Genomic DNA, 25,882 nt, shown 5'->3' with positions numbered 1-25,882 from the left:
TTGTCACACGTTTCCCAATCAGAAAATCTGAGATATAATAATCAATAATCTTACTAACTCGAAGATAGTATAAATTAATTTTTATTTTATATTTCACCTGTTCAGAAATCAAAATCTCCCGATAATTCGACAATAACGATCAAAATCCGCCTCAAAAATTTTAAATCGGACGCAACATCCAAATTTTGGAGTCAAAATTGCTTCGAGTGCAAAGGTCAGAATTCCTCTAGTTTTTCCTGTCCCATACTTCACGTGTCCATTTACGAATAAAGAGCAACCGATAATTCGACGAAAATTCCGCGTTAGAAAATTATATTATAAATTATTAGAAAAATTACCTTAAGGATAACAGCATTGTATCTTCAGAAAGACCTTATTTATAAAGGTGTTTGTGACCTCGATGTTGAATTAAGTTAATTTTTGAATGCAGAAGTTTAAAAAATTAAATCTGTCCGACTTTTAGAATCTTACACGAACGATAGAATAACAGTGGCGGCTAATGCTGGCGAATAATGGAGGCCGATCATAGTGATCGCGTAGTATCGACACGGTGCGCCCACCGTAGCCGCGCACCTGCAGAGAGGCAGCTACCTGAGCGTGTCTCGCAGGAGGCAGCGGCGCGCGCGGAGGTGGAAGAAGCGATTCAGGGATGTGGGCGGACAGCTCGGCGACAACAATAAGCATTGTGATTTGCGCGGGTGTGCCTGTGCTGTGATTGGTCGGCTTCCACCACCTCCGCAGCCCGGTTGTAGGGCCGTCACCGGGCGGCCGGGGGTTGTGCCGCGACCACCGCCTCCGACCGAGACAATAGACAATGCGCAGCTCGCTTCTACCATCTCTCTCTCTCTTTCCCTTTCTCTCTCTCTCTCACTCTCTCTTTCACTCCCATTCTCTCTTTCTCTCCACACCTGATACTCCAACGGGATTCGAGCGCGTCGAATCGGACGCCGCGGCGTGATGATCGCGGCGCATGACGGGACGGATCGAATGGATTCCGATTAATTTTCCAGCGAGTCGCCGCACAAAGCCCCACTCAAATATTTGCTATACCCGAGAGCCGGCTACCTGATGTATTAAAATTGATACTCGTCAATATTGGAGCGTTTGAACAAGAAATTGTCCTGATATTACCGATACTCGATTGCCCTGTAATGAACCAATCTCTTGCCTCTTTCCGTGCCTTTATGCCCACCCGAAACTGTTTGATGTTCCGACGCGAGATTTATTCTTCCGCGATATGTAACTGTTCGATCGACGAGAATGATCGTCGATGGGCTCGCAGTCGTTACGATGGAATTGGTTTCGATTCGGTCTGCTGGAGATATTAGCCAAAGATGTTTTACTGCTAATTAGCTTTTGTTCAACCCTTTTTGGTCCCTTTTGATCTTCAGAGAGTGTACGCCGTGGAAACGAATTTTCAAGTACTGCGCGACTTTCCTGCGAGGACACTTCGAACAATTTTGTTAACGGACTGTATCCGTCGATGTTTTCATGAACTCTTCGAGAATCATTGTCTGGGCTTTCCAGGGATGTTCAACGTACCCTAACACAGATCAATATCCTTTCATCTTGCTCGTTTTAATCCCACAAGGGTTCTCTATTGTCCTGGCACCAACCCTTTCCAGAGATACTACTTCGAGATAGTTTCACATTGATCAACATCCTTCAATATTATCCTTGCTCTGTTTATCCTTCTCTGTTCTCTTGCTCTGTTCAATCCTACAAGAATTTTACAAAATTATTCTCGGAACAAATTTTCGAGTCCTATAGTGCAGAATTTTTCGGTGATAATGCTTTCGAGCATTTTGTATAATTTTATTAAAATTTATAATATCGTGGATCTTGTCTTTCTGGATTCTTCAAGAATTGTCTACGTTAGTACAACGAAGCATTAGCAGAGCTTCCCAGAAAGATCGCACGTTAGGATGCTCTTATGCTACTGATCACCATCCTTCAATATTATCCTCGCTCTGTTCAATCCTACAACAATTATACAACATTATTCTCGAAACTAATTTTCAAGTCCTATGACGCAGTATTTTCCGGTGACAATACCTCGGAGCATTTTTGTAATGATTTAAATCTCGTCTTTCCGGATTCTTCGAGAATGATCTACTTGTCTAATTGTCTCTTATGCCACTGATCGATATCCTCCGACATTATCCTCCCGACTCCTCCAGGACCTCAGTCATGAAAGAAAGCATAAAACCAATGCACCGCTACCTAACTAGCCAGGTGGATTCGCAACGTATCAATTCGGAAGAGAACGAAGGACATTACCATGAGAGACCGCAGGACCGGGAGTGTCCATCAGGATCAGAGTCCTGGGTAGGTTCGCGTAGGTGTCCGGGAGGTTGTGTAAACGGCACGCGCTGCGCTGCGTCGTCGACGTTCGCCGATCCCGCGTGTGCCACGTGACGAGCTGTCTCGACTCGCCCCTTCGTCGGTGGTCGTCGAAGGTGGGGAACGCCGAAGAGAGCGAGAGAGAGAGAGCGAGAGAGAGAGAGAGAGATACGTCGCGTAGCAGACAGTAGCACACGCTGCCCATCCACGGCGTTACTACTACGCCCAGAGAGCTCGGGGACCGTGGCAGCGGTTCTTGTCCTCCTCGAAACGAGACAGAGAAAAATGGAAGAGGGAAAGAGCGAGAGGGTTGGGAGGAGGCAGTGTATCAGGACGAGGAGGGGGCGGGGTGCAAAGGGATGTCAGTGGTTGCGCGCACAGGTGAGCGGTGTCTCCTCGGTGGAACGCGGCGACAACGAGTGAACGTGAACGGTCGAAGAAGACGGTGTCGGCGAGGAGGCCAGCGGCATCGACGCGACGGGAGACCAAGGAAGAAGAGCGCGCGAAGGCGTGTGTAGACGACGACGACGACGACGACGACGAGGACGAGGACGAGGACGAGGACGAGGTCGCGAACGAGGACGACGCTGGAACGAACGAACGAACGAACGGTCTCGGCGTTGGCAGAGCGGCGTTGGTCGGTGGTGGTGGCGGCGTCGGTGGTAGTGGTGGTGGCAGAGAAAGAGAGAGAGAGAAAGGCCGGTGGTGGTGGTTGGTATACAGCGTTCGGTTATATCGTAGTAGGCGCATCGCCTTGGCGTGGGTGTCGGAGGAAGAGGGCGGTGCGTGAGCGGAAAAGGGGCGTGGCCGTTGAGCGGGTTCCGCCGCAGTCGCGCACGGCCGAGCAACCGTTGTCGCGGGACGAGGACGGCCGGCGAGTGATCAATGGAGCGAGAGAGATGGTGGGGAGGGGGGCGGGGAGGCCGGAGCGAGACGGTGGCCCGCTCCGATCGGCTCCGGCGAGACAGAGAGTCCGACGGCGCGCGTCGTCGCGGCTAGAAACACACAGTGGCCCGTCGCCCGTTGGTGGGGGTAACAGACACAGAGAGCTGGCCGGTGTATAACGTCGAGAGAGGCGGACGGCGACGGGGCGAACGGGCGGAACAAAAGCAAAAGGGTGAGAGAGAGAGAGAGGGAGAGTGAGAGCGCCCCAGGAACACGGGTAGAGAAAAGACGAGAGAGAGAGAGAGAGAGAGTGAGAGGAGAACAGTAGCGGGGAGCGCGAGAGTGGCGCAGCGCGGGCGCCGAAGCGGCGCGGAGCGGCGCGCCGCTAGGCAGCGCCTCCGAATCTCATCCCGTTCGGTCCTCGGGGGCTTCAGTCAGTCAGCCGACGCTCCGAGACGCGGTGATTATTCCCATTGTATGCCCGCTTGCTCGAGGGGGGGTTTTCTTCCACCACTGAGACATCGTCTCGCTTCCTCTCTCGCTCTCAGCCTGATTCTCGCCCTCGCCTGCCTCTCGGCTGGCTTAGCAGCTTCGGCGAAGGCTTCGCCGGCTACCTACGGATATTCCCACCGTCTCTCGTGTCGTCGGGCTCCAGAGCGGCGACCGTCCGCTCCCGCGTTTCAGCACCGCGACGCGATTAGTGTCGCGAGACCGTCCACGAGCGTTCACGCGAACCACCGGTCCGCACGCGGCCCGAACACCGTCCGGGGTGAACGCGCGCGCGCGCGCGTACGTACGTTCCTTCCGCTCGTTCTTCTTCTTCTTCTTCGTCGTCGTCGTCGTCGTCTTGTTCCGGTTCCTACGTTCTTCCTCTGTACGCGAGGATCTTCTTGGACCATGACAGACCCGTGAGACCAGGAACGGTGCCGATCAGCGCGATCAGTTTCGTTGACCAGCAAGGTTACTTCCGGCCTGTGTCCAGGGATATCGGTTCAACGATCGATCTGCCAGCCCAGCTGCCACCACCAGTGTCCAAGAGACAGAAAGAGAGAGAGAGAGAAAGAGAGAGATACACCATCGTCGGGCAACCTCGACTACACCTCGACCCTGCTGCCCCGGATTGTTGGTATTCTCGTTGGAAGTGCCGGTTTTGTGCGGGGGTGTAATATTGTATTTGCGGTGACAAGTGACCGGCAAGCCGTCCGAGGGGTAGTCCAGGCTACCAGCGCGCGAGCAGGATGATATGAGCACGCTTGGCAGGTGAGTGAGTCGCACCGAGCACGTGACCGTGTTGTTAGCACACCGTCGATCCTCCACGCGCCGCCTTACCCTTGTTCAGTAAATAGAAACGCGCCATAAACCCACCTGACAGAGCTGTCAGGAAGATCATCCATCGTCCTTGGTCAATGACAATCCACCCGGTGATCTTCCAGTTCGACCTGGGAAGAGAGCATCGTGTTCGGGCAATCTCGGACGATCATTCGCAATATCTGCGACCGTACAGACAAACGTCAGTGACGCTCCCGGGTCCTTGTGCGATGACGGCACCGTACACGCACGCACGCACGCACGCACGCACACTTGGTGTGCCGTGGCTGCCAGCCGTGCTGCACGAGGGCCATGTGTTCTCCGGAGGAAAAGAGAAGGAGATCGGGAGAGAGTGACAGATCCAGGGAGAGAATTGCCGCGAGCGAGGGAGAGAAACGCGGCTCCCGAAGGAGGGTGCAGACAGAGAGGGACGCACGCAATGCATCTGACCCAGTGACCCTCTCTGCCTCTGTCTCTCTGTCCCCTTTCCCTTCGGCATCGTCCCTCTACCAAACGGTTTCCCGTTTGCTTCACGGCCTTTCCTGTTGCCCCCCTCTCTCTCTCTCTCTCCCTCTCACTCTCTTTCTCTGGAATCCCGGACGGATTCCTCTCCTTTCTTCGAACCGTGCCGACAACCACTTGCCGGCCTGTCGATCCTGTCGCCACAGCCCCATAGAACGCGGGGGAGGGACCCGTTCCTGGGAAAGGAAGGTTCATAGGGTCGTTCGTGCCACGAATGTGACTAGGGTGTCGGTTATCGTGCAGGAACGCGGTGGATGCGACGAGAAATCCAGAGGACAGATGTTTCGTTGCGTTGGGGTGCTGGGGATGCTCGATTTAGGGGATGGCAGGTGCCCAGGTTTCTTCATCTATAATTACTTGTACAGGGTCGTGGCAATTTCGATGTCTTAGCTTCTCGTAGCTTCCTACTTGAGTATTCTTCGTGGCTGTGATCATCGATGAAGTCTTCTTCCAGAATGTAGACCACAACCCTCGGGTTATAGGTATTCTATGAATGAATTTGCAAGAGTTACACAAAAATTTGCGAGATTTATGCGGTACAGTGCTGCCCGAGAAAACGTCAAAAGATTGTCCTTATACTGGATATGGCCAGACTGGGTCTTCATGCAAAATAAAAATGTTCCGTATTCTTTATGAGACGTAGGAGCCATTTAAACATGCCACTTGAATTTTTATTAGGTCGAGGGTAATGATGAGGATGTTGAGGATATTGATGTTGTTCAATTTTTTCAGTCTTTACCCTGGGTCAAATGGCAGTCGCTCGGTTTTGTCATAAATTCTCAAAGTCTGCAATCTTGCGAGCCATTTAAAAATGCCACTTGAATTTTTACTAGAGTAATGCATTGATGCTGTTCAATTTTCAGTCTTCAGCTTAGGTCAAATTGCAGCCACTCGGTTTTGTCATAAATTCACAAAATTCGCAGTCTAGCGAGACGGGTTAGTATAGAAAAGCAAAACCGTAACGTAACCTCCATTGCTAACTGTCTCAGGAATTTGTCACTTCAGCTTTGTCGCGCTCAAGTGATTGCTACGTGCATTTGTTTATATTTACTTATGATCAACTCGTTGGGCCAAGTATGGTTGAGAATTGTGCACAAGTCAATTGATGTAGAATTGGAGTCACGTCAGATAGTAATTTCTTCAGTTGATCTATCCTCGTTATTCGTCCTGTTCAGAAGTAATCATTTAGTAAAAAATCGAGGTCAATCGAGGATTGAGCTTGATCGAAGATCGAGAGGTTCACGAGTGGTCTCAGGTGGATCGATCTTTGATTGAGATTTTTTAAGTATCAAAGTTGGGAGTCAGAGTAGTAAGTCTGTTTTCGTTGGACATCAAAGAGTCGGGTCTCTGTTTTGCATAAACAGCTAAACCTCACGGTGAAGGGTTGCCGAAGGGTTTTCGCTCTGAAGTGGGGACAGAGGAATAACTCTTTCACCGTGGTCTTAATTAACATCGGCATAATGGTGTTTTTATGGCGCCCCGTCTTGACGCCGCCCGAGATTATAGCGACTCAATATTCATTGCAATCGGGGAACGTGCGTTAACCTAATGAGACATCTGACAATTTTATTGGAATCTGGGATTCCTTGAGTTATCTATCAAGTGTTCATCTTCACTCCCTATTATTGCATTTCATAGAACTACATTTGTTCAGAAATTCAGTCCACAACTCTAATTCATTTTTACTGTCATGCTGAGTACACTAACTCGGTGTTAATTAAAAGTGACAAGTTCTTCGATGATCTAATAAGAAATCTGATGTTGAACAATGACAGTTTTACTGTGGCCTAAGATATTGTATAGTCTGGGAGCCACAGAGGTTACATGATTCACTGTGCTCTAGTTTTAAAAAATAGATTTTTCTAATAAGAAATCTGACAGTGACAACAATTCAATAGTGTCTAACAATTCTATCTTCAGCTAATGTACCCTGAGTTTTTCAAGGTTCCAGCTCAAGTCCCCCCCTCCCACTTCTTCATCTTCCATTGAATTTCATATTGCATCAGCTTTGTTATAGTCATCCCTATGTTTCCAGCTTTTAATAAAAAGCCTTCGTTCTCTTCTTCCTTCTGCCTGGACATTGTCAATTTGGTACATCTGGCAACCAGACTCCTACAGAACCAGCACTTCCGGACTGGAATTGTCAAGAGGCTTCCCCACGTGCATTTTTAACTTTGCTACAGAACCTGTGTCCCTTCTGAAGAAGGACGTACACAAGGACCTACGAAATCATTGTAGTGGTTTACTTCTGCGCTCACTTTTTCTCTCTGTTGCATTCTCACTCGCAGTTTCCCATGAAAGAATTTTTACGACTCTTCAATCTCTCATTTCTACCTCGTTAATTACTGTTCTAGTGATTGTAGTAATATTTGTTGATACTGCTCCACACGTCCAACGACACAATCCTTCTGGTCATTGCTCCTTTTATTACTAGTTTCTTGTTGCTCTTTAATCCATTGAACGCCATAAAAGTCACCAATAAAAATAGAAACTTTCTATCTGAACTGCAACCAAAAAAATAAAAATTCAAGTTCCTTCGTAACCCTTAGCACTCTAATGGCGACTGTAATTCGCCATTAAAAATTGCTGTGTCATTATTTAAAATATTTCATACATTATTAAATAGTAATATTTAATTTTATTAAATAGTAATATTTAATTTTATTAAATAGTAATATTTAACTAGTAATTAGTGTAACATGACAAATATATACCATAGAAAGGAAATATTCTAGGTCGGAAGAAATGTTTCGTTTTGGAATTGAAATAGCTTCGAGTGCAAAGGGTTAATATGTTTAATAGATTGAAAATAATGTAACAATAGCTTTAAACTATACCTACTCATGTTTGTCACCAACGCAGAAAATCCACGGACTACTGACCGACGCTATGTAACTAAAAATGATTTTCATAAAAATAATTCGACCGACTATCAATTTGCAATGTTGAGATTAACCAGATTGTAGTAGAAGGTGAAAACGTTGTTGTAAAGTACCTTGTTATTAATAACGCTGATCGCTTCTATGAAGCAAGCGTAACAGATTAAATTTGTGTGAAACGCATAAAATTCTTATGGCAGTCAACGCGTCGAAGTGCACGCACAGTTGTCTCATGAAATAGAGTATGGCAAGGGCTCGGCTTCGGTTCATTCATTTGTCACTGTTCTCCAAAATGGCAGCGGCTTCGGCCGCGTGTCTTCTTGTTCCTGCTCTTTTTATTATCTATTTCTAGTCATTTTTTAAAATCCACAAACAAATCGTCAAACAAAACAGAGTTTCGGAGGCCTAAAATACTTCTCTCGGTTCGGCTTCGGTTCATTCGTTTGTCATAGTTCTCCAAAATGGCAGCGGCTTCGGCCGCGTTTCTTCTTGTTCTTGCTCTTTTCATTACTTATTTCCCGTTATTTTCTGAAGTCCACAACCAAGTCGCCAAACGAAACAGAGTTGCGAAGGCCTAAAATACTTCTCCCTGCGTCGTCCTCATTGTTCTCCAAAATGGCAGCGGCTTCGGCCGCGTTTCTCCTTGTTCTCGCTCTTTTTATCATTTGTTTCTCGTTATTTTTCAAAGTCCACGTCAAACAAGACAGAGTTGCGATGGCCTAAAATACTTCTTTCTGCGACGTCCCATGCGCCGGGCTTCGGTCCATTAATTTGTCATTGTTCTGAAAAGCTGTGCTAGGCGGACTCGTTCGCGTAATCTCTGTGGCACGAGTTGCGGAGGACGCAACGGCGCTATTTAAGCATCGGGCCCGCTCGAAAATAAGCGTCGGTCCGAATGATTAATACCGCATTGTTCGATCAAACGTTCGTTGCGTCGCAGCTCGCGGCTCGCTGTGAGGCGAGTCGAGTCGAGGCGAGGCGAGGCGAGGCGAGGCGCGAGCAAGACAAACGGTTGCTGCGGGAATTCGAGGAATCGAGGTGTTCCTTTCATCCAGCGGGGGTACGCGAGACAGGAAACGCGCGCGGGCAACAACATCAGAATAGAAATTTGCCGAAGTGTGTCGTCGTCGGGCTGCGCAAGCTAGACGGCCACGAGCAAAGCAAGAAAGTTGCCTCGGTACATACATCGGACAACAACGGACCCGAAAATAGAGCCTTGGCGGAACGGGCTTTTCGCCGTTTCTGCGCTGTCTGCCGAGGCAGGACCAGTATTATTACTCGTCCCATTAACTCTTTGTCTTCCTCGGCCTGGCCGTGCAACAATCGCGAGCCGAGAGCACCGTGCACCAACGCGCGTCACGAGAGCTCGCAGGCCCGCGGACTTGGCTATTAAAAGGTTATCGAGACCGCCGCGGCTAATTGGCCGCTGCCGCGTCGCGACCGAACATGTGTACCGATTGATTAGGCCACTGAAGCCTGATCAACCCCCGATCACGTCCTCCCGATATTAACCCCTTTGCGATTTAATTCCGAGGTTTCCGATTAACCCCCTGCACCACAATTTAATTTATGGCTCCAGTGATTCGTGGACTCACATTTTTACAATACAAGAAAACATGGTGGCAAATGTTAACACTAAACCTACCATGGTTTTATATTTTATAATTATTGAAACTGGAAAAATTCATTTATGGAAAATTGTGGAATAAATTTCCTTGTCCAATAAATTATATTGTGAAAATTAGGGACGAGATCAATAAATTGCCATTTTAATGACGTCTCTGCTCTATGCTTACCATAGGTATTTTCTAATCGACAAATTCCTCCCTTGTTTTTCGAAATTTCTTAGAGGAAGAAGATCATATTTATTTATATTAACAACAACGAAATACAATTTTATTTTGATTGACAGGGGATTCGATGGGAAACAGAATTTCAAAAAATTTCAGTAACGTCTTCAAGCTCTCTGAATTGACATTAGGACAAGGCATTTAAGGAATAGTTCGTTTTCTGTTCGGAATCTTCATCATGAGTATGACTCGATGATGTAGTGTAAAGGTTTAACCCCTTTCAATTCAATTCCAAGGTATCGGATTAAAACATTTTTCATTATAATTGAAAGTAGTTCGTTATAATTGAAATAGTTCGAGATACCTCGTGAAGAATTAATTTTGGAAAGCATTGTTTTCGTCATTTCCCATTTTCACTGTGACTGAATCGTCCGCAATAATCATCCTAAGCGAGAAGGTGTTAATTCCGCTTTCTACGAATTGCCTCGTTTAAAAAGCACCGATATCTTTCGATCCTGAACTGTCTGGGACAATTTTGGACGTCCGATGGCCCTAATAATAGACTCATCAGTGTATCAGGGATGTTTGTGCATTTATGCATAACACGTTGCAACGTGTTGCAATCGCGCATTTTATAATCTGTATATTTAGAACGACCATCTATTTTCACGGTGAATTCATCACCAAAGTAATAATAATTTTTAATAACTAGACTGGGGATTTGATGCATTCGTAACAAAAATAAATGGACGACATACAAACCTGTAAAGATAGTAGAAGAATTTAATCTGTCATTTTCTGTTCATTAAAATTATTAAACAGAGAAATTTCGTAGATTTCCTAAGAATTCCTAAGAATTGACTTAGGAAATTTTTATTTTGCATAAAGATCCGCAGTCTAGTCATACTGATTTGTCGTCTTGTGGAGCGCCCTGATAAAAAAAATTTGTTTAAGAATTGCCACAGATAGTTTAAATGGAGAACCAATACGTACCGTGTTTGTAGTCAGTAGGAGGTAAACGAATTCGCAACCAATGTTGACTGACGCAGCTGCTTTTAAAAACTGGAAATTGCATAAACATCCGCAGTCCGGTCATTAGCAACTCAATTTAAACAAGTTACACAACCCCGTATACACAAGCTACTTTCTAATTACAAAGAATCAACTAATTCGATACTTTTCAGAAACTGTAGCGCGTTATTAGTGTTCCCGGTCTCGTTTCAATTAGCCTGCTAAATTTTCTTAGATTAATCTTTTTATAGACGGTCATGAACATTCTAGCAACGTAACTTTAAACACCGATCGTTGCTCTGGACAACGATTTACATTCTAGAACAACGCCCCTCGCAATCCTAAATTGATGCGTGAAACGAGTTACGTTCTGCAATTTATTGTTTCCTGTTGGGCGACTGATAATTTTGATTTAAAATATCTGTATGTGATTGCAAAAAAAAAGTGATCGTAAGAGTATTCGATAAAATCTACGGCATCTGATTTGCAAGTTTGGCAGAAAAGTTTCCGTCTCCGATAGGTTGATTTAGCGACAGCTTTAGGTAACAACAGTATCAGTTGTTCTTCGTCATCATTGCGAAACTCGGTGAGGAAAACTTCACAAAAAGTTTGTTCTTTTATCGACGATCTCCCAGACAACGAATGAGAGAACGTTAGCATATATTACACGTGTCTTATGCGGAAGACACATACATATATGTCCGTTGCTTGTCTCGCGACTTCTTCGTAGCTACGTTATTATTTAACCAGAATGTTCTTGTTCTTAATCATTTCCTGCGAGAAGGAAAAACTTGTATGCACTTTGGAAATTTTTATTTTGCATAAAGATCCGCAGGCTATGTATGTATGAATGAAATTGAGAAAATGGAAGTTTGAATACATTTATTAAATACTCGAAATCTTCGTTTATGAGAAAAACGGGCAGGCGTTATTTAAAGCAGAAAAACATTAGAGGAATTTAAAAATACTGTTATATTATGTGCAACCTATTAAACAAATTAATTTGCTTGAAAACGATTTTGTCAATTTGTTCGTTCAGAAACGAACTAAATCCCAGCGTGAAGTGAAAACTTCATTATCAGGTAATTAGTAATAATTATTGATACCTCCGATCGTTTATACGAACGGAATGGTCAAGACTCGCATGTAAGACACAAAGTTCACGCGACGGTCGACATGTTAATACTTCACCTACCGGAAGTGACCGACCGAGCTGTGTGCGAATAAAGATCATTCATGTTCTTTCCAATAATACTGATAATAAGTTGTCATAGTATGTTGGTTCTAAAAATTTTGCTAAATTATGAATGAAGTTACTGTCGCTCTTAAACAATTTGAATATTACGGATTCGTTGAATATGAAAGCTGAATAAATTTTTTCCGGAATAAGCTCCTCACGCATTTTTCCGAATAAAATAACAATCAGAAGATCTTCAATTTTCCGGAAAAAAATTGCTTCGGCTACTTCCGCTGAATTTTTCCTCGATCAAACGATTGTTCCAGGAATTGTTTGTATTTAGCGAGGCGTTGGACGAGCCGCGAAATTGATTGGCCCCGTCGAATCGATGAGCGCCGAGGGGACGACCGGGCCGGCCGATTCTATCGATCACGTTCAAACGTCTTATTAATCAATTACAAACGTTTCCGGGCTAAGCACTCTCTCTCCGAGAATAACCCGGATTCTAGAACCACGTTCCTGAGTACAGGCGGTACGCGCCAAAAATACCGGATAATCTTGAGGAGCGCAATAATTAAAAGCGGACGCACGGTTTCGCGATGCATTGACACGAAACGCGGCGGCCCGGCCCGGCCCGTGTGCTCGGGGAAAAGCGATCGCGCTCACGCCGCGATTAAGCTGGCTCGCGATAGTTGCGTAATTGCGATTCACTGGTGAATCGATCAGCGTCGGTGAATACAATCGGCACTCGTGCCTTCTGCGTTCTTTTTTTATCGTCGCGGTGAAGTTACGTTGATCTACACCGCTGCCAAAGGATGCGCGAATTTTCCTTCGCTCGGCGAACACGCGGCGACCACGGCCGAACGTTTTTGCGGAGCGTTTAACACTGTGCCATTATGGCGGCACTTAAGCGTGGCCTTTTATCTTCCGATTCGGTGAGCAATCGCATAAATCAACACGGTTCGCCTTGCGCGCCGGGGAAAATGATTTTTAGAGGCTCGGTGTCCGCTGCGAATTTTGAACGCTGAACGCCGGTTGACAATTATTTCGTTGCTTGCGCAGTCAAATCCTGATTTATTTTCTGTATTATTTGCACCAAATCTACGGGCCGAAATCGTTTCCTAGTATAATTATTTTTATGAACTGAAAATTTATAATGGGGGATGAACCTAACGAAAAGTGTATTCGTTGATTATAAAATTGTATGATGAAGATAAAAGTCCTAGAAAATGGAACTAAGGTTTGTTAATAAATAGACTGTGGGTATTTATGCAAAATAAAAATTGTCTGCGTCGATTACGAGAAATAGAAACCGAGTGGAATATTATTTCTTCACTTGCTAATTTTAATAGAAATAGTATATTGACATTTGGAATTTTTGAAGTTTTCCTACAATTTCATATTTTATATACTCAATTTTGTTATAAATGCATAAAGATCTATTGATAAATTTCTTACCTCGTATTTAATCAATTTCTAAATTATACACAGCTTGTTACTCCAAATTCCTTTCTACAATTCTATTAAATCATACTAACACTTTTTCGACACCTCAAGGAAACTTTTAAAATGTATACTGCAAAAATGCATCGAGTCAATCATACTTAACTCATTCTACTCGAACAGGTAAATAAAAATCGTCTATTCTTAGAATTTCTAAAATTCAGCTATATAAACTGTCAAAAAACAAGACCACATATCATGTAATGACAGTGCGTTTAAAGATCGATTTCTTCATCATCGGGTTCGAGGAAATTTGCGACACTTCCTCAACTGAAATCTCAACTATTTCGCAGTCCGATCGAGCACAATGTGGCAACTCAAGAGAGATAGAAAGAGGAAGAGAGAGAGAGAGAGAGAGAATGAGTCCATAAAATCAGAATATGCATTGTTTTTCGACGATGTCGCCGGTTCGTTCGTCAAAGGAAAAATCACGCTCCTTTACATAACGCGTTCTCGGCGATCAACAAAAAAATGAACACATAGCTGCAAGACCGTGTTATCGAAACGTTTCAATGTTTCCATCCATATTCATCGTCCGATTCTGCCTCCTTTTATATTTTTCTGATCTCCGGGCTCGTGGCAGTAAATTCTCTCGGCGTACGAACCGTACAATATCATATTCCCGGTGTTCACATTGAAATCGTATCACCTAATCAATAAGCGGGAATGAAATACCAGCCCGCTCGATGATGTACAGTTTATAATATAATATTTTATTCATACGGTGATCTAATCGGAGCCACGGTTACTACAGTACACCCGGCAGTGCGCGCACATATACAGGCAAAATCGTCGATGTATTTCGAGTCATAGAAAATGCAACGCCGTGCGCAGATCGAATTGCGCCGGTGTATGAATAAAATATAATAGATTTTGTAGTGGAATCGCAACGATGTCGATAAGCACCCGGGAGTGCTTTGACCTGAGCGCTCCTAATTATTCATCCGAACGGAGATGCTTAACGCTAAACCCACCACGGCCGGTCAAATTGACCTTCTCAAACTTCTGCGTATAATTTCGTGCATACAACTTATCGCTATTTATCTTTACTTTTCTTTAAGTATGTATACAATGTATTTTTCAGTATTTATTTCGCGTTTTATTTTCTTCCTTTTCAAGAAATATACGAACCTTGTTCTACCTACGGTCAATTTGACCGCACGAGATAATATGGTATTCACTCTTCCAAACCTAAACAATCAGTATAAAAGAAAGGCTGTTCTCAATGTGACATGACCAACTCGAAATAAATAAGCCGACTTATTATAATACTGTTTCATGGCAAACGCATCCAAACCGCAAAGGTGGACGACACGGTAAAATTTTGTAAATCGAGGCGAGAGCATCGCGGTATTTTATGCATAATTGAAATTATATGAAAATAAATTTGTATCGTCATTTTACGGAAGTTGTTCATCCACTAATTCGTTCAGCGACAAATTGACTGTTATCTACGTTTGATGTATTAACAATAACTTCTTTCAAGGACCGGTCATTTTGACCACGGTAGGAACAGAAGTGTCGGCAGGTTTAGTGTTAATTTCGATAAGCACCGTTTTGTGGGTCAGGGTTCGATGGAAGAATAAAATTGTTCATATTCGTGGTCTGTTTCTTCGCTCGTGGTGAAACGTCGGGGAATCGCGACGCGCAACATGGTAGCAAGAGATCCGCGGACAGCTATAATTACTACTGACAACCCGCCGCTGACAATTCGTCGGTCGGGTGCGTGTCAAGTTGAAAATGGTGGCGCGGTCCTCCGATACTCTTCTTTTCTTCGCTGCTATTGTCTTCTTAATCTGGGACTTCGATACGCAATCTAGTTATCTGACGAAAATATTTCTAGTGTCTTAAAACATTTATAGTTGCCACTGGTTTCTGAATTTCTGACATGGGGAAGTTATTCAATAAAATTATTTTTCCGACATGTACTAGACCGCGGATATTTATGCATTTATAGTAGGCGTGCACTTTTTAAACACTTTATTCTTACCGCAACAGGGGCTCTAGTTTGCAAATTGAACTCGCATCCTGGTTTTTAGAAAATAATCCAGGAAATTTGCATAATGATCCGTATATTACGTTAACCATCTCTACAAAACCGACTGAACTGTTACTTTTGTAATGTACTGTGAAGTACAGTGATTTCTCTATGTATGTCGCCAAGGCCTGGATGATAAACGTCGCGGAATTATCCCCACTACTGTACCCCGTGAGGGGCCACAAAGCTCGAGAGTCCTCAGATGCCGTGGAGTGTAAACATGTCTCCTGGACGATATACGACCGTGTTGTTGACATATATCGAGAATTTACTGTAGTCAGTTTTAACCCTTTGCACTCGAAGCCATTTTAACTCTAAAACGAAACACTTCTTCCTCCGACTTTTTTCATGCTATACATACGAAAATGGTGCAATTTACTCGTACAGTACTGAAATGTTTAGTAATTTATTAAATACGAACAAATTTAATAATGTAAAATATATTTCGAATAATGATACAGGAATTTTTAGTGGCGCCTTACAGTCGCCATTCGAGTGCTAAGGGTTAATGGTTAATATCTATTCTAGTGTGCCATTTCGATGAGCACTGTCAATCGATGCGCAGGAGCCCCAGAAACGTCAAAGTGAAGAGAGAGAGATAGAGAGAGAGAGAGAGAGAGAGAGAGAGAGAGAGAACATTCGCGTTCACCATGAATGAGGAAAATAAAAATCGCGATAGCATGGTCCGGCGGCGCATCCTATCGGCGAAAAGAACCCACGGTGTTGCGCAACCACGAACAATATGTGTAAACATTGACGATAAAGTATCTTGTCTACGGTTAGCCGTTCGGCAGCGCGATACTAGATAAAAATCATTCTTTCGGCGCGAAAACAGAACCGTGGCCCATTTACTCTGACTCCGATAACTGTCTGAATAATTGTGCGCGATCATTCGTCCCTCGTCTTGAATGTCTGCTGGACGAGCTGATAACGGGGTGGAAATATTATTAGCATCCAGTTATTTTCAATCGTAACCAAGCTAAACTTGTACACGATTTTTTCGCGTTCTTACGAAACAAACACGGAAAACAAACTGTTGCAACGGTGTGTTATTATAAAATTGCCCGTATACATATTTCGTAACTGAAGAACCAAACACGTTTTCTCCGATCTGGAATTTTTCCATTTTATTTCCTTCATTTTATACGTATGAAAGGGGACTCTTGATTTTTTTTTAGGAATTTATTTAATTTAGTAGTTTTAAAAATGTTTTGAAACATTTTTATTGGCGCCTCAGAGTCGCCGTTCGATGCGAGGGGTTGATAAATCGACAAAAAAAATCGTGCATCAAGTTTTTTGGAGTTATTGTAGAGAGGAAGCTTCATTCTTTATGTCCGTGGTGGATTCAGACACGAGACAATTTTTTTCATGTTTTTACAGACTTTTGAATGTGTAGCGTTTTCGCCTTAGTTTCGCACTCGCTGGATCGTGCAAAAGTATTTTGAACATAAGTGAACTATTTATTGTGAAACTAGAGGCTTCAAGCTGTAAAATGAGTCTAGATTTATTATCGTACTATTTTTTTTTTTAACAAAATTATCACAGTTTAAACCATTTTTGGATTAATTTCGTGTGCAGTGGCGAACGCGTTAAACTTATTCTACAATGTAAACAATAATTACTAGAATGCGGATGTTCGTGCAATTTTCAATTTTTGTAGACAGATTATAGGAAAGTGGAAACAAATAAAATGTAATTTTCTAAGGTATAGCATTTTTTGACAATTTTCGAAAGCCATAAACGCATAAAGATCTGCAGTCTAATAATTACAATATCAAGACATAGCTATCTTATGAGGAGGATATCGTTTATAACAAATAATTACAGTATGCAAATATTTATTCGAAGTTCGTGCCGAAAAACACATAATTGAAATACACACACACACATGTTACGTACACTCGTACAATCAATTAAATATTTCAGATAGTGTGTCCATTAATACGACAATAAATAATTGTTTCAACTTAACCACCGTGTATTACCGTGTAGCAATAGTCTCCGAAAATATTTTTACATTTTGTTTAAAATACTAATACGCTCAATGGAGTCGCGAATTAACTACGGTTAGGTGCAGAAACGCATCTGTCGTGTGCACTTGACTTTGATGCACGCAACGCCGAAAAACCGGTTGACAAAAGGTTTGACAAAGAAGTGCAGACTCACAATAGAACCGCGGGCAGTTTATTCGAGGTGTATTTGAATTGTAGAAAAGCGTTGCGATGTACATATTTGGTCAAGTCAGCGTATGAAGAGCGTCACATACTAACAACTGGAATAGAATTTGTAATTACCTGCGTGCGAACCGTGGTTTAGTCGGATTGTGTTCTGGACACAGAGCAGTCGTTAATTTTAGTGAACAATTCTTTGAATCGAATCGGGAAGTGAACTCATGTTCAGCTGGACCGTCGAAAATGATTGGAGTCGATACGGGAGGGAGTGAGTAAAAGATAAAATATTTTCAGAAGATTTAATATGAAGTCCCTATGACATACTGTTAAAATAGAAAATATTATTTTGTAATTCAATCCCTTTTCAACTCAGTCTTCGCGTTAAAGAACGTGAACAACTATTTATTGCCCTGTTCTGAAGATGAAAGATTAAATTTGATAAGAGTATATTACTAAATATTTTTAATGTATTGATGGGTTCCACAAGCCTCCACAAAACATTAAAACTGATTTCATTAGGGCTTCAAATCTGAATTCAATATTAAAAAAATAGTTTTTTAATGTGTTAGGTGCGAGGAAAATATTTTTCATATTTTGTCATTTGCGTCTTCAAGACAGATTGTAATAGACGAACAATATTTAATGAAACACGTCAAGTGGAGGGTAAGCAGTATATTTTTAGTATTTCGTAACTAGCTCGCTCAAGACATTTTTCTTTAGCCCTTTGAACTCCGGAATTGTGTAGGCACCTGTTAAGTGTCGCTTCAGCCTCCACATAGGAGTGCAAAGGATTAATGCGATCTTGAGACTGGCAGACCTGTAAGAAGAAATGGTTAACAATCGCGAGAGAATCAGTAACAATCTTCCAGATATATTTAAACATAAATAAAATGTCTCGTTTTAAATTAATTATAATAAAACATAAACATCGTTCGGCAGAACGATTGTACTGCCATAAAAGCGCGGCACATGGTACAGTTTAATGAAATGGCGAGCGAAACAGTCGGACGATTTTTGCACCGTTTCCGGTTTTTTGTAGGCATCGCGTCGATCGAATTGCAAAGTAATAAACGATTGTTAACCGAATGCATAGAACTGGTATCTTGCGTCAGCGTGTGCTCAGGCGAGCAGAGGCCAGAGGATGCGACACTCGACCTTTTTCAATATTTCCTTTGAGCCCGATTGTGCCTTTTCCCAGTTCGCCCGATACCACCGATCGGCTGGGGGTCTCGTTACGCGACTAATTAGCTTCGCGGATGGATCGCCGCTCCAATTACGATGCTGCTGATGGGAAGCGATCCTAAAAAGAGGCGAACGCGCCGGGAAATAAGGAAAAAGATGTTCGCCAACCGCGATCGACGATCTACCGGTCTCGTTTTCCGCCAGGGAAATATCGAGTCCGCGGAAAAGAACTAAACCTATACTAATTATACTTATTTTTAAAGTATAATGAATATTAAAATGAGATATATAACATATATATTCACGGATTTTAATGAAAAAAAATGTAACATCTCTTTTTTAATATTCATTATGCTTTAAAAATCAGTATAATTAATACAGGCACGGTAATTGGTACCCCCGCAGTAATTAGGTCCCTTAACCTATCGCAAAACTGAGCAGACCAAAAGCGAAACATTGAAAATATTCAGACTCTGGATATACAGTGAATTCTCGATATATGTCAACAACACGGGTCTTGCCAACGTCATGTATCGTCCAGAAAACATGAGCCGTGTTATGTTTACATTCCTCGGCATCCGAGGTCTCTGGAGATTCGCGTTACTTCACGGGGTATATCTCGCGGTAGTGGGGATAATTCCGCGACATTTATCATCCAGGTCTTGGCGACATATATAAAGAAATCCCTGTACTGTTGTACTGCTTTCAACTCGTTACAATTATTTAACACTGGGTTTACAGGACCCATCGAAATTACGAGTTCTAATATTTTTAATTTATTTCTTGTTATTTAGTAAAGTAATGTGAAATAGTCACTTTTAGTGCTCCGTAAACCTAGTGTTAAAACGATTGCAAGAAACGATAGCCATGCAAAAGATTGTTTCATTCTGTGCTAAGATTAACACTAGGTTTACGGAGCACTGAAAGTGAGTATTTTATATTTATAGAAATAAGAAGAATGTGTCTATCTAATATAACGAGTGCGTTCTTGAAATGAAATCAATATATTCTTGCCTTACGTCGAGCAGTGTAGACGAGATTGTAATTATATTCGCTGAGATGTCGTTAGAAATCGGCATTGTTCCCGTTAACGCATTGTTAGATAAAATTCGGTATATACGTTCAAGAAGTCGCGCAATCAGTAAGCTAATGTCCATTGTACCTTGTGTTAATTTAATCATTCTATGGGAAAGTTCAATGCGCTGTCCCTCAGGTGAAGTACATATTTCGAGATACAGCTATTACAATGAGAATACACCAGTCAATAGCAACTTATACACGCTTACACATTTTTTTGACTGAACTCGAGTGCATGTGAAGCAGAAAGGTGAAAATGCAAGTCGAGTTCAATATTTCCGATATTTTCTAGCACGAGATTGATTGTATTCAAGAAATTACAATTTTAAAAGTGAAATATGTATCGCATATGTATGAATTGATTGGTTCGATAACAATCGATTAGCATTGAAAGGTGTCGTCTCATAGCTTCACTACAATAGCAAGGAGATTGAAAAAAAAAACGGCGAAAAACGTGGACAACAGCGATTTTTACAATCGATTTCGATGAAATAGCCACACACCATACTCAGATAGCACCGGACGTTCATAGGACGTCCGCTTTACGTCCGCTTCGGACGTCCCTGGGACGCCACTAGTACCTACATTTTGGACGTTTCAGCGACATCGGTTTTCTACGTCCCTTGGACGTCCGTGGTACCTGAATTTCGGACGTTTCAGTGACATCCATTTTCTACATCCCGTGGACGTCCGTCTGACCTAAATTTCGGACATCCCTCGGATGACCTTAGAACTTCAATTTCGGACTTGAGACTTATAAATTAGGTACGTTCCGATATGCTTACTTACGCGCAAGGTATATAAAATACGTACATAAAATAATAAGAATAATGTTCTCAAAACTAACCTTTAAATGTTCTAATGCATTTCGAATGTCTTGAAGATATTATTTATAATAATGACTACAGCAATAGCTAAACAGCGGGATGCAAAATAAAAATTTTTTACCAGAATTGCAAAAAGAAAAGTAAAATAGAAATGTAATAGTTTTAAATATTCAGAAACTATACATCTTTGAGGAGGTTTTTAAATGTTCCATAAACGTCCTGTAAATGTCCCGTTAACGTCCTGAACATGTCCAGCCGGACGTCCGCGCGGTACGTCTTATGGACATCCCACTTTGTCACTGGTACCTATCTGGGATGTACGCGGGACATCCCTGGGACGTACAGAAGGTCCGGTACGGACGTCCATAAAACATCAATGGGTCGTACAGAAGGTCCAGTAGTGACGTCCATAGAGTAGTGACGTCCATAGTAGGGGACGTCCGGGTGCTGTCTGGGTAGTCTTTAAATTCAAAACGAACGCCTAGATAAGAAAGGAAGCTGTAAAAAGCAGATCTCCACAAAGCCTACTTCGTCGACGAAGCCTAATCGATTTCGCTGCAAATACACGTACAAAACAACCAGTGCAGCGTCAGTTACGAAACAAAAGATCGTAGTGACATTTAAGAGTACCGAAGATCATTTTTACCTAATCAACAAGAAACAATGGTGTTTTTCCTCGGCTACTAATAAGTTTCGACATAAAAACTGTTGATCGGTTGCGTATAATTAATAAGCGTCGAGCAGCTCGCGACGACATGCAGTCGGTTGCAACGATGCAGTCCGTGGGCTGGCATCGTGCTCGCCGGTCCGAAGACGACGAAGGGGACGGTCGGTTTGTTTCCTTGTATTCTACAAGTAGAACGCCTGACTGCGTGGCACAATCGCACAACAATAGAGAGTGATGCTTCTGACAAGTTGCTCCCCGGCACAGACAATCGTGCATGGGAACGGAATCGAGCGGCGCGTGTTGTCATCGGGAGATCGTACGTCCTTTTCTCGGAATGTAATGAGGTAAGAGGCCGATTACTATAATCGTCTTGCTCGTTATGCCGTTACAGCCGCACAATCGTCGGGATACACTGTTGTAACGGTGATCGCGATTCACGACTGCTCGATTGACAGCGGATTTTGTGCAAGTTGACTGTGCCACCTAAAAATTGTTAGAAATCCGAGCAATGTGGAAATCAACTTTCAACCCCTTGCACTCCGTTGGTCTGGATTAGGTCTGCGTTGATATCCCCGTGGAAAACATTAACCCCATAGGACTCGAAAAATTACTATATCAAAGTATCATTTGCATCAGTTTCGTATGCATAAAATGAAAAAAAAATTATCTAGGTAAGGTGGAAATTTATGGTTTTCGAGTTAAAATATTTCCGAGTGCATAGGGTTGATAATATGCTTCCTAAGGTGTTATATTAATAATAATTAGACTGTGGATATGACAAATTATTTTCTGTTATAAGAACGAAGAGGGATAATTTGACTCGGTTGAAGTGACCGTATGGACGCTCTTTATTGTTTCCAGCTGCAGCCACTCATTTCTATCGTAAACGCATAAAACCGGCAGTCTAACATCTACAATTAATTAATGTACATATAGAAACTGCATCATTGCCAACCTTGAAACCACATATCGAAGCGCTCTGCCGATTGGAAGATACATTTTCTGGTCCATTGTCTCCAGCGATTTTTCTGCACAGATTAAACCACCTAATGCATGCTGCTGATGCATCGTCGTATCTGATTCGCCTGATACCCCGCCAACGTGGCTTCTTTATAATATTGTTTGCACAATGGTCAGCAGATGAAGCATCTCTGAAACCACCGACGATAAACAAGCAATTACAGGCGAGAATAGAGATCTTCTTGGTTTCAGTATGAATTTTATTAAATAATGTCAGTTGCGTAAAGATCGAGCATCCAGATCCTTATGATACTTTCAAATGACCGCATTATGTAAGAATAAAGCGTACGATAATAAGAGAGAGAGAGAGAGAGATTGTAAGGCCGAGGATATCGATAAAAAAAAAAATAAAAGGATAATCGCTTCTCCATTATAAAAGTCAAACCATGATTTCTTTTTTCCCGGGTGGTGGTGTTTCCTCCAGATTAAAAAGCCTAAGTGTTTTCGACGTTACGACACCGGGGCCTTCTCGTGATGTGGAACAACGGGTTAGGTTTAAAAATAAATGAAATAATGCACTGCGGCTCGAGGAAACAGATGTCGCGTTTCAGACGCGAGAATAGTGACTACCAAATGCGAGAGCGAGGAAAGCGACGCGTAAATATCATTTATTGCCGGTTCGTTTACTAAAGCCGTTTAAGACGGAGCTTTTTCACTGTCGTATCCACCCGTGGAACAAAACGCCAGCCGATTCAAAGTGACCTTTGCAATCCCGAAATGCAAAGCCGAAGAAAGAGAGCGCCGTAATTCGTTCCAGCTTGGCCCGCTCGAAATATCGCGAAACGTCTATTCCCGAGCTGGTAACCCTTTGTCGGGTCTCCCATTCTTTATACCTCTCTCAAAACAGTCTCACATCCTAGGGAAAACCGTGCACACTTGCTGTTCCACAAATTTCTTACTGCCAATCTCACTGTTATTTTATTCAACTTAAGAGCCAAGGGTAGTCACGTGACTTTTGCAGAGTCAGCAGCTCGGTAACTGTTGTATAATTCCCGTTCACAGCCTTCAGCCACTGACTTAAGATCCGTCTTGATCTTGATCCGACGGGTCTTAAGTCTGCGACTAAACTTGCGCATTTTTTGAGTAAAAACAGAGAATTCTGACGTCAGAAACGTGCTACAAGTTTTTGGCTTTATCTCGCAGAGAATCAAGACAAAATATAGCTGAATTTGTAGCTGGAGATATTTTCTAGCGCGCGCTACTCTCGATTTCATCCAGAAAACTCAACCAATGGCATAAAAATGCATGGATCCCACTTCTAACGTGTATATCACCAAATATCTGCATAATCTCGTCAGCTGGTGACCAGCGCGCGATAGATTGAACCTTCCTCTTTCGAACGAGCCCCATCCCAGCGAAAAATATTCTCACATAAGGACGAAAAGTTGAGGCACGTGAAGTCATTTTTCGCCTATTTTTGTCGGTAACGTGGTCACTCTACCTTATCGCGAATGTACGGAGTCTTGGCTCTTAATAGTCTGTAACTCAAACTGCTAAAAAATTAACATTCATAACTCCATAAATTATGAACTGGATCCAACTTCCATAATTCAAATATTGAATGACAGCTTCTCCTTCCTTAAAATTCTACTATCGTTAAAATTTCCGAATACATTTCCCATAGAATCTTTGAAATACAGTGAAATCTCGATATATGTCAATAACACATCTGGATATCGTCCAGGAGACGTCCGGAGCCTCTCGAGCTTCGCGGCTCCTCACGGGGTATACCCCGCGGCAGTGGGGATAATTCCGCGACGTTTATCATCCAGGCCTCGGCGACATATATAGAGAAATCACTTTAGTTAGATCGATAAAAAATGAACAAAACAGAGCTAGCAACTGAAGTACCGCTCTTCCAAGTTAAATGGTCCTAAGAAAAAGCCTAATAGCGATTAGTGCCCCATTATTCAGGCTGGTTACGTTTTATCGGCGACTGTGTACGTACAATCTCTATGGTTGCAATCGAATCTCGGACTCGGACCAGGGCCGACACTCGAAAAATTCCTACGGTGGTACTTAAACGCAGAACACAGGGGATACTTAACATTCCCGGACATAAATCGCTGTCAAACATCGACTCGAATTTCCACCGAGTGCGCGACGTCTCTATCATCCTCCGTTCTAATGGAGCAGCTAAGCCTCCAGCCACTCGACTGCAATTAATCTCATCGACCCGCGGACCAGGGGTGGTCGCGTCTACACCGAAACAAAACCAAATGTTAGTCAAACCCGCGGAGAACTCTCCAAACTCAATGTCAACGTCTTCGAGTCCTGCGACTTCTGCCTGCACTCCAAACACAGTGAATTCTCGATACATGACAACAACGCGGGTCTTGCCAGCGTCATGTATCGTCCAGGAGACATACCCGAGTCGTGTTATGTTTACACTCTCGAGCTTCCGGGCCCCTCACGGGATATAGCGGTAGTGGAGATAATTCCACGACGTTTATCATCCAGGCCTTGGCGACATATATAGAGAAATCACTGCACTTGACAGAGAACTTACCGGGCGAATGGGAATTCAAAAATCACTATGGTATCTCGAACTTCGAATTTTGTGATTGGTTACATTATGTGCTTCATTTTTTATTTTTTTAATTGATTATTGATGAATAGACGAATTTGGGTGGATGTCATTTAAAATAGTAAAAACATTTACAATTTTAAAACATCAATATGTTGTTGTTAATTTATGAAAATTATTAGAGATAGAAAGAATTTTTTATATGGCTTCTGTGCCTGGTAATTAATTTATAATATAAAGAATTTTAATTTCAATAAATGGGCGATATTATATTGGAATGCTTAAATTCTTTTAATTCGCCTATTGTTGTATATTCTACATTTTCGTCTGAGTCATAAATGCATAAAACCTGCGGTCTAATTGTCAGCAAAGTGTTAATAAACAAAAATCTGTCGCTTTAGAAGGGATTACAAATTAATTAATACCCATACCAAATTCAGTATTAAATTATCGTTTTGCTGCTTACGTCGTCTCCGATCGGTCTACAGCGGGCCAGGAAAAAGCGAAATCAGTAACAGGGTCGTAAAAATAATGACTGTCCAACAATTTCACTTAGCACCCCACTAAATGAAAATTTACCCGGTCGCATAACGCCAGTTCGCAACGGAACGTTTGATTTACGACCGACGATTTCCCAGAGTGAAGGCTTAAATCAAGGTTCACAACTGTACCGCGGACTTCATGAGTTTATGGCGTTCATAAGTGTGTCACTCCTCCGCGTCGCATAACGTTTAGCAAAATTCGAGGCGACTTTTACGTCATTAACAACTCGAACGTTTAACAAGACTTTGAGATACTCGCGGTGGTCTCGAGCTCGTGAATTAACAAAGTAAGTTTGTTGTTCGGATTACTCTTTTTTTTTTTTTTTTGTTGCCGCCTGTCACAGTTTAGCAAAAGTGCCCGTAAACCTGCGCAGAAACACGCCGGAACAGTGGGTGTATCTTTAATTCCGCTC

The 25,882-nt window shown here is 42.8% G+C and overlaps 1 protein-coding gene across 1 annotated transcript in view; it reads left to right on the top strand.

The window, feature by feature from the left end:
• Positions 1 to 4,109: 4,109 nt before the first annotated feature.
• Sox102f (transcription factor Sox102F) overlaps positions 4,110 to 25,882 on the top strand; it is a 139,638-nt gene continuing 117,865 nt past the window's right edge. Inside the window, exon 1 of the mRNA XM_076790542.1 lies at positions 4,110 to 4,488. Within this exon, the coding sequence (XP_076646657.1) occupies positions 4,472 to 4,488 (17 nt within the window). The 5' untranslated portion in view covers positions 4,110 to 4,471. The remainder of the gene's footprint in view (positions 4,489 to 25,882) is intronic.

This window comes from Halictus rubicundus, chromosome 7, assembly GCF_050948215.1.
Source record: "Halictus rubicundus isolate RS-2024b chromosome 7, iyHalRubi1_principal, whole genome shotgun sequence".
Taxonomy (NCBI): domain Eukaryota; kingdom Metazoa; phylum Arthropoda; class Insecta; order Hymenoptera; family Halictidae; genus Halictus; species Halictus rubicundus.
Note: the sequence above shows the minus strand (reverse complement) of the source record. Positions and strands in the feature narration are given on the sequence as shown.